The sequence below is a fragment of the Lampetra fluviatilis genome, chromosome 13, assembly GCF_964198595.1.
Source record: "Lampetra fluviatilis chromosome 13, kcLamFluv1.1, whole genome shotgun sequence".
NCBI classification, from domain to species: domain Eukaryota; kingdom Metazoa; phylum Chordata; class Hyperoartia; order Petromyzontiformes; family Petromyzontidae; genus Lampetra; species Lampetra fluviatilis.
Window position 1 is genome coordinate 14456381 of NC_136287.1, and position 12805 is coordinate 14469185.

The window sequence follows — 12805 nt, forward strand, 5'->3', positions numbered from 1 at the left end:
AAGAGACTGAATGTTAATGGTCTCCCTCAGAGGCTTCAGAGCCCCTAGGCACACAAACAGATCAATGCAGAAGGAGGCTGTGCAGAGGTCACGCTAAAGGTCAGCGTGGGAATTTTGGAGACATCAGGGTCACATCTCTGACGGCCTCCTCAACCGACCATTCAATACCCCATTTCTGACTGCGTGCGGCTTTGCCGCATGCGGTATCAAATTCTCCAGATCACGGCAAACATCAATCACGGCCAGATCGGCCGTTGCGCCTCATATTGACCAATAACACGTCTGACGTGCCGCTCATCCCGTAGTTTCGTCCGTAAGCGCTCGCACGTTAGGCGCTCGCGTGTGAATATGAAAGCGTGAATTATTAATTTTATTTATAATGGGAAAGACCGTTTTTTTCAAATACGGTCCGTTTGTTTTTATGAGATTCATGGCACGAACGGCGATGTGCGGCGTACGGTTTGCGTCCATGCGTGCAAATCGCGAAAGTGTGCCTCGCACGTGCCTCTGCGATGAGATCCACGTCTTCTACGTCGTGACCGCCCGAGAAGACCGACTGCGCGTCGCCGTGCGCGTGCGTGATGGCGAACGCGCCGTCGATCGATTTAGCGGAGCGATGCGGTGAGGGACCGGCGTCTGCTCAGCCGCGGCCGTCTCCAGCGATGAGAACCTCGGCGCGAGTCAGCACCGAGGTCCTCAAATTAGATTTGCATCCAATATAAACTGTCTGCTTAATTAAACGCCGCACCGTCGTGAATGAACAATGAGGAACGCACTGTACTGCACGCTAAACAAATTTTATCAAATCATATATACGTTACGCGCGTTTAATGTATTTCCTCAAATTATACTTCTGATGAGAACAATAATAAACAAAAAAATTACAAATCATTAATACCGTTTTCTAAAATTACCTATACATCATTTCAGGAGCAATAGCAGCAAATTAAGAAACATGAACAGATCAATTAAATAATAACTAGGAGGATCGGAAAGGAAAATAACATTAAATTCTCTTTCACATTACGACGATATACTCTCACACGGCGACAGGGAGCGGAGGCACGGAGGAGGGATAACAAACAGGGGCAGCAAAGCCTCACAGCTGCTTCAAAGGGCACAGCCATTACTCATGACTCAGCGCTCTCACGCGGACTCACACACACACATTGCTGGCATGATGTAACCCACAGCAATGTAAAATACCCAATTGGGGTTTCACACAGCAGCAGCAGCAGCAGCAGCAATCGTCGCCCCCTTTACTGCCAGACTGATGGCCGCTTGTAGGCCGGCTGCTGAGTCGCCTCGTGCCCACGGGGACAACTCCCACTGGGGGTGCCCCTCTCACGTGTCATGTGAGATGTAAAGCGCCGTGAGACCCGCCGGCGTATCGGAGGGAGCGGAATCAAGAACACCATCGTGGTCATTGTAAAAACGTGGCGTCGTCCACGGGAGCCAGCAAGTCCGTTTCAGAGGCCCGTTGCCATAATTCGCAGCTCAGGTTTGGCCCTCTGTGGGGCATCTTCAGGTGAGGGAGAGACACACGGAGATTCTCTGTGGGGCATCTTCAGATGAGGGAGAGACACACGGAGATTCTCTGTGGGGCATCTTCCGGTGAGGGAGAGACGCATAGCACTGGCTTCAACCCTTCAGCACGCCACGTCTCACCACGTCTCACCACGTCTCACCACGTATCCCCACGTATCACCACGTCTCGCCATGTCTCACTAGGAGTGGCCATTAAGCCAGATGTCCAGAGTGCCCTCGATCAAAGCAAATTGTCGTGTGAAGTTTATCAATTCACCTCTTTTGATGTCGTTCACACGCCGCAACTAGCGTGACATTTTTCTTTTAATCGTGAGCCTATGTCCAATAATTTATATCGACAATTTCATGCTTTGTAGTTTTACTCAACATTGTTTGGCCTGTGATAAGCCACTGGCCTAAACTGCCTCTTATTAGGTCGCCTTTACTCACTGCCACGTCCACCACGGCTTTCATGACCACCTACTACATCTGGCGACTCTGTGGCCAACAGTCGCCCAGGCCAGCAAAGTGGCACAGAATCCAGAGCGAGGGCTCGGTGGGACTCGGTGGGACTCGGTGGGACTCGGCTCAGTGGGACTCAGTGAGGAGGGACTCTGTGAGACTCAGTCCGGTCGGAGAGCTCAATGGGCTCTTTCCCTACAGAGCATCGCTCTTCCTCCTCCACCACCGTCTCCAGCCGAGATTATCCATAATCCTCTCCCCCCCCCCTCCCCATCTGAACCGCAATCTTTCAGGACGAGGGTCAGCGGCATTTGGTCTTTGCTGTCGCCGCTCAGGATGCCGGCTGCCTCCATTAAGGAGGATAAACTACTTTTTGATCTCATGGGAGGTTCATACCCCCCCACCCCCTCCTCTCCCAGGTCGTTGTGTTTTGTTTGTATTTCCACTTCGCTTAGACGATCGTTGCACTTTTCACTCACCTGTGCGTCAAACGTGCCCCGACGCCCACTCGCAGGCATCGCACGGGGTGGCTTTGGCTACAACTCCACGGCATTTGAGAGAGGCAGAAAAAGGAGTGGCAGTGCACTATGCACGGGAGCCGTCAGCAGCAGCAGCTCTTCTGCTCGCTCTTGCTCACACACTCGGTAAAGACATCTCGACGTACAACGCATCCATTGGGACAGACGAACCAGGACATGGCAGCTCAGCACTGGGGGGGCTTCACCAACACAGATCTCAATTCACCGCGGTCTGGAGACCAGACCAGCTTAGGGAAGACAGCTGCAAGAGATTGATGTCATTTCGAGACGATTTCACCGCCGTGAGAGCCCGGTGCAAGGACGGTAGCTGGTGTCCTCGTAACCATCACGGCCGAGTGCGGCGCCAATTGCAAACATAGACAGAAGGCCCAACCGAGATGCCGTGGGCCTCAAATAATCGTTGTATTTCACTCAATTCCAGTCACCGCATTCGTGAGTGGAAAAATCTACGGAAGCCCGGAATGCAGGCGCGCTGTGAACCACCGCCAACGGAGTGCATTATACGGGGGAAGCAACAGCAGCGGCGGTTCACTCTGCCTCACCTGAAGTCGTCACGTGGCTTCCAAGCTTGGATGTAGATGTTTAAGTTGCTATGCACCGAGCCATACGCAAGAAGAAGATTCTGAATCTCAACTCTGGATCATAACTTCCCGATATTGCCGCACACCGAGCTCTAGATTAAAAGGAACTCGGCCCAAAAAAAACCCACATACGGCTCTGATCAGATACAGCAGCACGTACCTAGGCTGCACATGTCCATTGCTGTCCAACGTGAGACTGAAGTTTCATTCGCGACAAAAAAAAAAACTTGAAAGTCACGGTCAGCACCTCGGCCGTAGCGCTCCAGTATGGGAGCGATCTCACGGCGATGTCACGCGCGTGTCATGACGTCGCGCGTCACGCGTGTCGCATGGCCCAGCCAACACAGCTCGGGCACACGGCAGTACCAAGGCAAGAGCGGTGCCGTTGCGTGTGGCTTGTGTCTTCCTTTAAACAGAAACAATAAGAAGCGTTTTGCTACAATGATGAACCAAAACAATGGCTCCGTGGCATCTGATAAACAATCATCGCTCCCCGTGCCGGGAGGTGGACCATCTTCTGCTATTAAGCTTGATCAGTGCCAGATTATCCGAGTAGCAAAAGTAGCATATGCTACGGACCCCGTACTTTCAAGGGCCCCGCGCTAAATGCTTTCAAGCTATCAATTACGTTTCAGCAATTCTGCACTTGCTCTACTACTATAGTACTACACTGCCTTCAACTTTTTATGAACGACTGGGTGTTTAAAGTTAGCGATTTGCCGTATTATCTGGCTGTATAGCAAATGAAAAAATACAATAACTTTTCTATGCAAGTAAAAGAAATAGTGTTTTAATATTGTATATTTATTTATTTATTGCCCCTTTATAACATATGCTACAGGCCCCGCACTAGCTTCACCAGGCAGTGAGCTTGATACGGCATTATCATCGAGCGTGAAAATCTTGTAACACTTAGACCGTGCTGTCAGTCATGGCTCTTAGCTGCAAGTAACTGTATCTGCAGTTATTAGTGGACGGAAATTCATCATTGTGAAATAAAGAGCGGCATTAACGTTTCTCAGGGGACGAGTGCCATCGCTATAAACTGTAGTGGGGTCTCGGCTTCAGAGATTTTCGGCCACTTGAGACTCAGGCGTCTGCATTCAAAGTATGTGCACAGTGCCTGTTTTTCCAGTTGCCTGGAAAAAAAAATGTTCCGTGACATTTTAACACTGTAAAGAAACCGCTTTCCTTCGCCAGTTAAGGGACCGGCGAGATAAAAATGTCTTTTAGCGAGGCAGACGTGGTCCAGAAGGATTAACAGCAACAGCGGCAAAGGTTATGACCGTGAAAAAAACATGCTACGGCCAAATCCATCTCACTTACGTTTCAACGTTACAGCGGTGATTTCAGCCGCTTCTTTGTTTGGGGGAGTTTTGCGAACATTCTACTGACGGCCCCCAAAGAAAGCATCAGCGTGAAACATCGTCAAGTAAGCGTGCCGTCCGCCAAGGTGTGCAGACACAAGAGGTCCCACGACGTCCTCCGCTAAGAGGAGGCCATTGTGCCAGGGTCAAATGACTGTTGAGAGGAGCCGGTTGATATCCGCTGAGTTATGGGAGGGCCCCATACTCCTGTGCACTCACTGGGGCCAAAGGTCCCAGTGTTCATCTGGGGTTTTCTTCAGACTGTTGTGTTGATGATGACCTCGTGCCAAATATAGCTTAAAAAACTATATTTGGCACGGATTTCTTCTTAAAGTTTAATAGCAACGATGCTTGTGTGTGGGTGGCACGTTGAGTATCGCAGCGTAGAGATCGTGGGAGATGGCGGCGGCTTGGCTGGACCCTCACCCAGCAGCGGATTGTACGCTGGCTGATAATGATGATTTAAACAGCGCGAGCAGTACAATTATTGGGCAGTACAAATAGACACATAGACTACGGTCGGGTGCTCGTGTTTGTGAGACACCGTCTCAAGCCAGCGTTAGCAGGACAGCCCCTACGGTGCCGCAATCACCCAGGAACGGACTCCGGCATCTGTAAAGCGGCAAGCCGGGGCCCCCACGCCGGGAGGTTCCACACTGGCGACACCGGACAGGCTCAGGGGGGCGGTGGAGCCAAGGCCTGGCGCGGAGGAGAAGAGACTCACCGAGCACGGTGAGCTGCCCCGTGGCCGTGGTGAAGTTGCGGGTGCCCGGCACGGAGGCGCGGCACACGTATACGCCGGCGTGGTGCGGCTGCACGTCGGCCAGGAGGAGGTTGCCGGAGCCCAGCACCTGCGAGTGGTATACGTCCAGGGGCTGCTGGTCTGCAGTGCCCCCGTGGATGGACGCGCACACACACAGACACGCGCACACACACAGACACGCGCACACACACAGACACGCACACACGCACAGACACGCACACATACAGGCACACACATAGACAAGCACATGAATGCACAGATGCACACAAGCACGCGATAAAGGTCCCCAGTATCCTACATACACGTGCTGTAAGTGAACATGGCACACAATTGGGTGGTGTGGCTAGCACCGTGCCCGCCTGCCTTTGTTTCCCCAGTGGTGATATTACAGTGCACTAGGTACATTTTAGGGCTGAGTCGACCTAGGGGATGCCACTTCAGATATTCATCACTGACATTAGCCATGCCTGGGAATGAAACTCAGCTCGCCAGGTTCACAGAGCAGTGCGCTATGTACTACATCACCGCTCCCCATAGATATGCATATATATGTATACACATACATGTCCATACACACAGGCACCTTAAGAAGGCTATTAGCACTTACCACCATCTGATTAGAGCCAAAGTCATAGGCAACCATGAACTACTCAATATCTGAAAATCAGGTCCATTTGGAACTATTCCTTCATTGCCTCCACACTAACTCACTGTCTACAAGTTGATACAGCGATAACCTCGCGCTCACTCCGTTCCCGTCACCACCAACGCCCCATCGCTCTGGCTGCTTGAGATAGGAGCAGAGGCACCGCGCGTTCCAGCACCCTGATGATGATGCTCAGTGGGAACTTGTGACCCATAGTTTGAGGAGGCAAAAAAAAAAGTCCACCTAGGGCTCCCCGGTGTAGGTGGACTCATTAAGTGGCTTCATCAGCAACTTGACCGGCACGTGGTCGCATGCAGTCTGTGCTGCTTCCCAGGGGAGCCGGTTGTGGTGAGAGCCCAGGACTGGGTGCAGTGACACGCACTTTCCTGGCCTTCTGCTTATCAGTGGAGCCACCAGCTCAAGTCACCTGAAACTCACCTTGCCCACTCCATTCGTGTTTTTGTATTACTTGTTGTAACGTTCTGACCCGCCCCGACTGGACGTCTGTGATAAAAGAGCTTTACAGCTTATCGAACTCCTCCAGTTTAAATAAAATATTTTGATTCTGACTCTGAACTGGGAAGAGAGAGGTGGGGATCTCACAAGTGCTGTTCGTGAGAGATAGGGCTTCACGTTTCCTTCAGTGGCCAGGGGTAATGAAGGCAAACGAGAGATGGTGGGAGGGCAACACTCATCTGAACTAGTGGCCCGGAGGCGGTGGCGATAATTCCACATTCTCATGGTTCTCTATCGGTGCACGGAGAACAAAACGGTGGAAAACGATTCTCCGAGCAGCGATATTATTAACGTTGCAAGGTGACACGGGTTTGATATTAATTTCAAAGATGTGTCCGCTTGTAGAATACGCTCGCGGCCAGAGGTGACGCAGTGCAGTGGCGCGGTAGGTGTTGGGCAGAGTGCCCGTCTCAAGTGAAGAAGCGTTCTCGCTCTATTTATAAACACGACCACCACGGTGTTATGCCGGGGCACAGGCCCGGGCCTGGCCGAGTGACGCACGCCTCTATTTCTGCGAGCGTTAATCGCGCGCCGGGCGCTCGCTCTCCAAGTGACGCACGTGTTCCCGTGCAAAAATAAATGGTGTGGTGGTGGTGGTGGTGGTGTCAAGCGGGGGGGGGGGGGGGCAGGGGTGGGGGCTCTTACCGAGGCGACTCCAGGAGACGATGGGGCGGGGGCGTCCCTGAGCGACGCACTCCAGCACCGCCGTGCCACCCGCCTCCACCGTCACGTTGCGCGGCCGCTGCGTGATGTTTGGCTTCTCGTATCCCTCGAGCGGCAGAGCTGCGCACGCGGCCAAGGGCACCACAAGCGGGGAGTTAACGGGCGCCGCGAGGCAGCGGTGGAAATTTCACATTCCTCTGCGCGTGACAAATCGGTACCCGGATTATTGACCCAAAATAAATGAAGAAACTGATTCGACCGCTGACTGGGATTTTGAATTTGTGACCTTCCGATTGTGCGTTGAAGAGGCCAACGCCAGATTCAGAAACAGGAATTGAGATGCTGAGTTTTCAGTGCAGCGCGATAACGACCATCACACCGCTTTGCATACACAAACACACGTACACACACACATACACGTACACACAATTCCCTTTTAGACAATTACAACAGCCCTTCTCAATCATATGTTCTGTTTCTTGTCATTATCTCATCTACCAAGGTTCTAGTGAAGCACATCTTACGTGAGCGTTGTGGTCAAATCACCACTCCGCATCTTTGTGTTTTTTATAAACAACGAAAAACTCGAGGAATATTAAACCATTGCTTTTACCCCTGGGGGGTTTCTTTTGCGAACAAAAAAAACCTCGCAAATTCAACAAATCTCACAGTATTGATATATCATAGCCAGTCCATCTATAAAAGATAAATCCTACAAAATCATGCCCGACCCCGAGGAAAATTGTCAAGACATTTCATTTCATTCTCGAAAGCTGCCGATAAATAAACCAGATGGGCACAGAATGTCATTGTCAAACTGTTTCCTCGCATCTGTGTTGGTGTCTCGCAATCTCGAGGCGCTTCGCCACCAAAGCTCAGAGTGAAAACATTTAACAACGCCGTCACTCGTGCAAACGCACGGCTTCATTCATAGCCAATGCAAAGTCCTTTATTGAACCAAGAGAGAGCACCGTTAAGATATGTCATCATGATTCAGCGTTTATGTTTAATATTGGGGGCCTGATGTAAAGTGGCATAACTCTTAAAAATCAAAACACTGATTTATAACATTGGCTGTACAACAAAACACCTAGGTGATGCGTTAATTATTAGGATGTTTGCAAAAGGGACATTACAACTGCCCCAAGGGGAGAGCTTGACACGATGTTTGTGTTTGCACCGTGGAGGGCTTTACTCTTGTAAGTTGCACATTGTGCCTTTACACGGTGTAAGCTGCTGTGAGTCGCACAATCTTCAATATCCAATTTGCATCGGACTCCCTCCCTTTAATGCCCCACAGAAATTACCAGCACGGGAGTCAAACTCTCTCGCTCCTTGACAAGTGTTGAGCGCCTCACATCATTTCACGATCACCGATTTTGATGTTCAATTCGTGTTTTGTTTTTATTGACATTGATTGTTATGATATGCTTTGTCAGTCTTATCAGAAGATATTTGCACTTGACTCTCATGGTCATGCAATTCCAGCACTTGGCTCTGTAACTCAGGTCCTGCTTTAACAAGAGAGACTTGCAGTCTCAATGGGTTATTTCTTACCTATTTGACCCACGCAAGTACTCAATGAAAGACTGAATAATCACCAGGGTGTTGGGCCGCTGAAGTATTGAACACGTTGTTTATGAGCATTATAGTATATCCCACGGCTGCTGGCACTGAAGAGCTGTTTGTAAAGCAATGTTTCTGTGGAAGCGCGTACGCATACCGTACATTTAAACGGTAACAAGCCCACTGACAGAGGCCCAAAACCCCAAGTGTAGCATTTTAGAAGTCAGAGGCCTGTGAATTATTAATAAGGAAGTAGAAAGAATGGAATAACTATTCTTTACTAATTAGCGGTTTAATTTTTCACAGCGGGTCGAGCTTTCTCTGAGGCATGGGGAGCGCGGCCGGGACGTGGAGGGTTGCGGCGCGCTGCCTCCGATCACAGCTGTGACCGCTCACAGCGCCGACAAGTTCTCTCGCAGTTCAAACGAAAATTCCAGCACGGCTCCTGCGTTGTGCTTGACGAAAAATTAGGGAAGACTCAAGAAATGGATGAAGAAGAAAACAGACGCAGCCACAGCAGGCAGAGTGTGACGTAATCCGCTCTTTGTAGGGCCTTGATTTAAGTCACACCTAAGCTTTTCTTTAATAGTGAAAAATAAACATCAGCGTCGTCTGTGCTCGTGCGAGCGTGGGGCAGTTCTCTTTTCTTTTGGCGGCCCTGACTCGGTGGTGGAAATACCACATTTCTATAGCGAGGACTATTCCATCCCTAGGACAACAATGGATTCCCTGGCTGGGTCGGCTGTCTGTCCCTGCTGTTGTTGTTGTTGTTGCGGGGCCCCAGCGGTTGCTCTGTGCCGAGTTGTGCCACACTGTTGCGCTCTCCCTCTCATCTTTCCGCGTACTTTTTACCCCAATATAGCTTTAATGTTGTTTGCACAGCATCTTGGGATGCGTTTGCATTCGGGCGCTGTATAGATTTAAAAAGTGGCACTCATTCGACCAAACTTGGAAGAACGACCCCCAGCCAGGAATTAACCTCACGATTGTTGAGCCGAGTCTTCTGCCAGAATGTGGGTCCGGCTAGATCATTGAAAATGTACAAGGGAGAATAAAGACGTGCAATACGATGCAAAAAAGAGAGGATAGAACACAGAGAATGAGAATCCCCCCCCCCCCACTGAAAGCCCTGACAACGATGTTGTCTTAGCTCTTCCCAACTGCGGCAGCGCAAGGGAATTGAGGACCGGGCCACCGTCTCGCCAGCGCCGTCCCACCTTGCGGCAGCACGGAGACCTCGACCTCCCGGCTGTACCGCGTGGCCGCCATGTTGGTCGCCTGGCAACGGTATTTCCCAGCATCCTCGCTGCGCATGGCGCTGATCTGGAGCACTCCGCTGGGCAGCAGCGTGTGCCTGTGAAGGACGACAAAATGGCGTTCACGCGTCTCAATATGACCAAACAATCTCAAAGGTTATTCACGAATGCAGGTTTTTTTGGTAAAAATATTAGCTGCAACACGTAGCTCAGTTTATAAACAATGGTAAAGCGATCTTGATTTGAAGCTTTCGTGACTGCAGGAATCCATACTCTTTGGTTCTTTCGGTAAAGTCACGTACCTACGTGCGTTGTGCTTGACATAAAAGCGTTTGAACAAATCTCATGTCACCTTGCAACAAAGATGAAACAAGATAAAGAACAACATTACAGCAACTGAGAAAACCTCACCCACTGGTGTACTTTAGGCTGTATTATTATCACTCCTCTCTTGCTGCTTTCACAGCGTGCAGAGTTTGGGCTGCATGCCTCGAGACCACTGCCAGTGCAGTCCCCTATGTTTTGGCGGTGTTTGGCATTACTTATCCACATATTATTGCACTTCATGTCATTCACAATACTTGACAGATGAGCGACTTGTAAAAACACACACGGGTTTGTAAAGAAGCGTAACTTGGAATCGCTGACATAAACATTAATCACTGGCACCGTCTTGAAAGTCAAATGGCCAGCGTGCATGCTCTCGCACGCCCCTTGTTTATTTAGCGGCGATGAGGGCAGCACTGCGCAGAGTCAAGAGAGCCGATGCGGAGAGCCGCCAGGGCAGCGGCTCCGATCCCCGGCCTGGCCGCCCCCCTCGCTGGGCAGTGGACTCCGGCTTGGGGCGAGCCCTCCGCTCAGCCGTGCGCGAGTAGTGGCCGGGAGAGAGCAATCACCTCGGGATTAGGGTCCCCTTACATCAACAAACAACCCTAAACCCGCCTTGTGGCAGGGCAGACCTCAAGGCAGGCTTTTATCCCAAAGCAGCCGCAGAGTGCCTCTCAAATTGCATGGAGGCTACACTAACAGGCGCCGGTTTTATGAAAATGTGTTGGATGATGGGAACGCGGTCTTTTCTCATTGTTGCCACCAATGAGGGCTTGTTTATTCTTAACTTTTAGCACAATATCAGCCTCCCAGATCGGCAGGTCAGCATGAATCCCCTTAAGGATGCAGGCTTGCTCGCAGTCGTTTCACTGCACCGGGGAGTTCGTGAGTGGCTCTCTCCACTTAAAGATATCGCTGCGCCCACCACACTCCCCAGTGATTACAGCTATTAACACCCCCCCACTCAACCAAAAGGTGTGCAGCTTTGATTATTTATTTACTCAATGGAACTTCACTCGAGTTGTGAAATGACAAAGAGCCTGCTCAAAACCTCAACAAATCTGCAGCAAGGGTGCTACACGGTGCGCATCAGCACACGCTCCTCGGACGCAAGGAGACATCTGACATCAAAAGACGCACAAAGAGCTGCTTCAAAGTCACTTTCACAGGTTGCAATCTCAGCTTCAATCAAATCAAAGGGTTCCAGCGTTCCAACAAGCGTTGGACTAATGAGCCAACGGTGGAAACTCCTCATTTCCATAAAGGAGATCAACCTAACCTTTGGAAAACCACTGTCGTATTTCCACAAAGTAGAAGTGTACTGCATCAGTGTTACTGACCACTGATGAATTATTACCCTGAAACAATGACCTCCGAATGGCATTAAAACCCATCGACTTCTGACTGCGAGTCAAGTGCTGCTCTGCCCTGACACAGCGGTGTAGATGTACAGGCAATGACCGGGTGGCCTGGCCATGGTTGAGTAGGTGAGCTCGCTAGCACTGCTGCTGCTGCTGCACAGCCACCCTCTGCCACTGCTGCGGCCACGAGCGTGCACGAGTGCTGTGGAACGCTAAGCCCGGGATTCGTGACGGGGCGCTGCCGCTTCGCTGTGCCGTGTGAGCCGTCGCCGCGTGCACATTCCACGTGTCGACAGCGGTCTCGCTGCCCAGGCCTTTCCTACTTCGCCGTCCCCACGTCCCCCCCAGCCCTCTCGTCCTCACCGCCCAGCAACTCTGACTTGCACCGAGCCCTGACTCCCCTTGCTAAAGCCTGACAGGCCAGAGCAAATTAAAAACAAAGCCCTGAAAGATCGTATGACTCATAGCAAATGCACATAGACTACGTCATTTACACGCTGCTTGCTGTGCTGTGGTAAATTAATTCGCCGGCTAACAGCATTGGTGGCAGACAACGAGCTTTGGTAAACTACATTCCGGGTTCTTTTAAAACACTGAGTTTAAATTCGGTGGACTCCCTTACGCAGTGACCAGAAGGTACGTTCCGATTCGCAGCAACTCAAAGCACAGCGACCCATATGCATCTCGAAGAAACTGTGGCACCATAATTCAACCATGAAACCCTTTGGATATGCGATCCACTTCTCGCACAGTGAAAATAAACATGCCCTGTGGGTGTATTAAAGGCATTTAGGAAACTTGTCTCTGCCATGCGTGTTTCCCATCTCATGGATAATTTACATTGCCTCCCTTAGAACGGCATGGCAATCAAACATAGCCAACACATTAAAGCGCCCTCCTGTTCAGTGGTACAAATATCACATTCATATGGCAGTGGCCAGCGACTTCAAAATGCAACAACGCATGTCGGCTTAACGCCACAATGTGGTACTCATTTGATTGACCCCCATATGGACGATGGGGTGTCAGCCGCTGATCGGGATTTGAACTGGCAACGTCGCGAGGCCGAATCGCTCTCCAAGCGCAGGACACCCACATGGGTTACACACAGAGCCCGTGCACGGCCCAAACGGTACTCCTCATTCATAAGTCACATTTATTCTACGCCACAACCAGAGCCTCTCAGCTGCTAATCCATCATACACAGTCTACATCTGCCCAATCTCGAGCC

At 50.7% G+C, this 12805-nt stretch overlaps 1 protein-coding gene across 1 annotated transcript in view; it reads right to left on the reverse strand.

Moving 5' to 3' along the window:
- PRTG (protogenin) overlaps positions 1-12805 on the reverse strand; it is a 119669-nt gene that overhangs the window by 54770 nt on the left and 52094 nt on the right. The window contains exons 4-6 of the mRNA XM_078862375.1: positions 9848-9984; positions 7047-7184; positions 5201-5359 (exon numbers count right to left, since the gene is read on the reverse strand). Of these exons, the coding sequence (XP_078718501.1) occupies positions 5201-5359; positions 7047-7184; positions 9848-9984 (434 nt within the window). The remainder of the gene's footprint in view (positions 1-5200; positions 5360-7046; positions 7185-9847; positions 9985-12805) is intronic.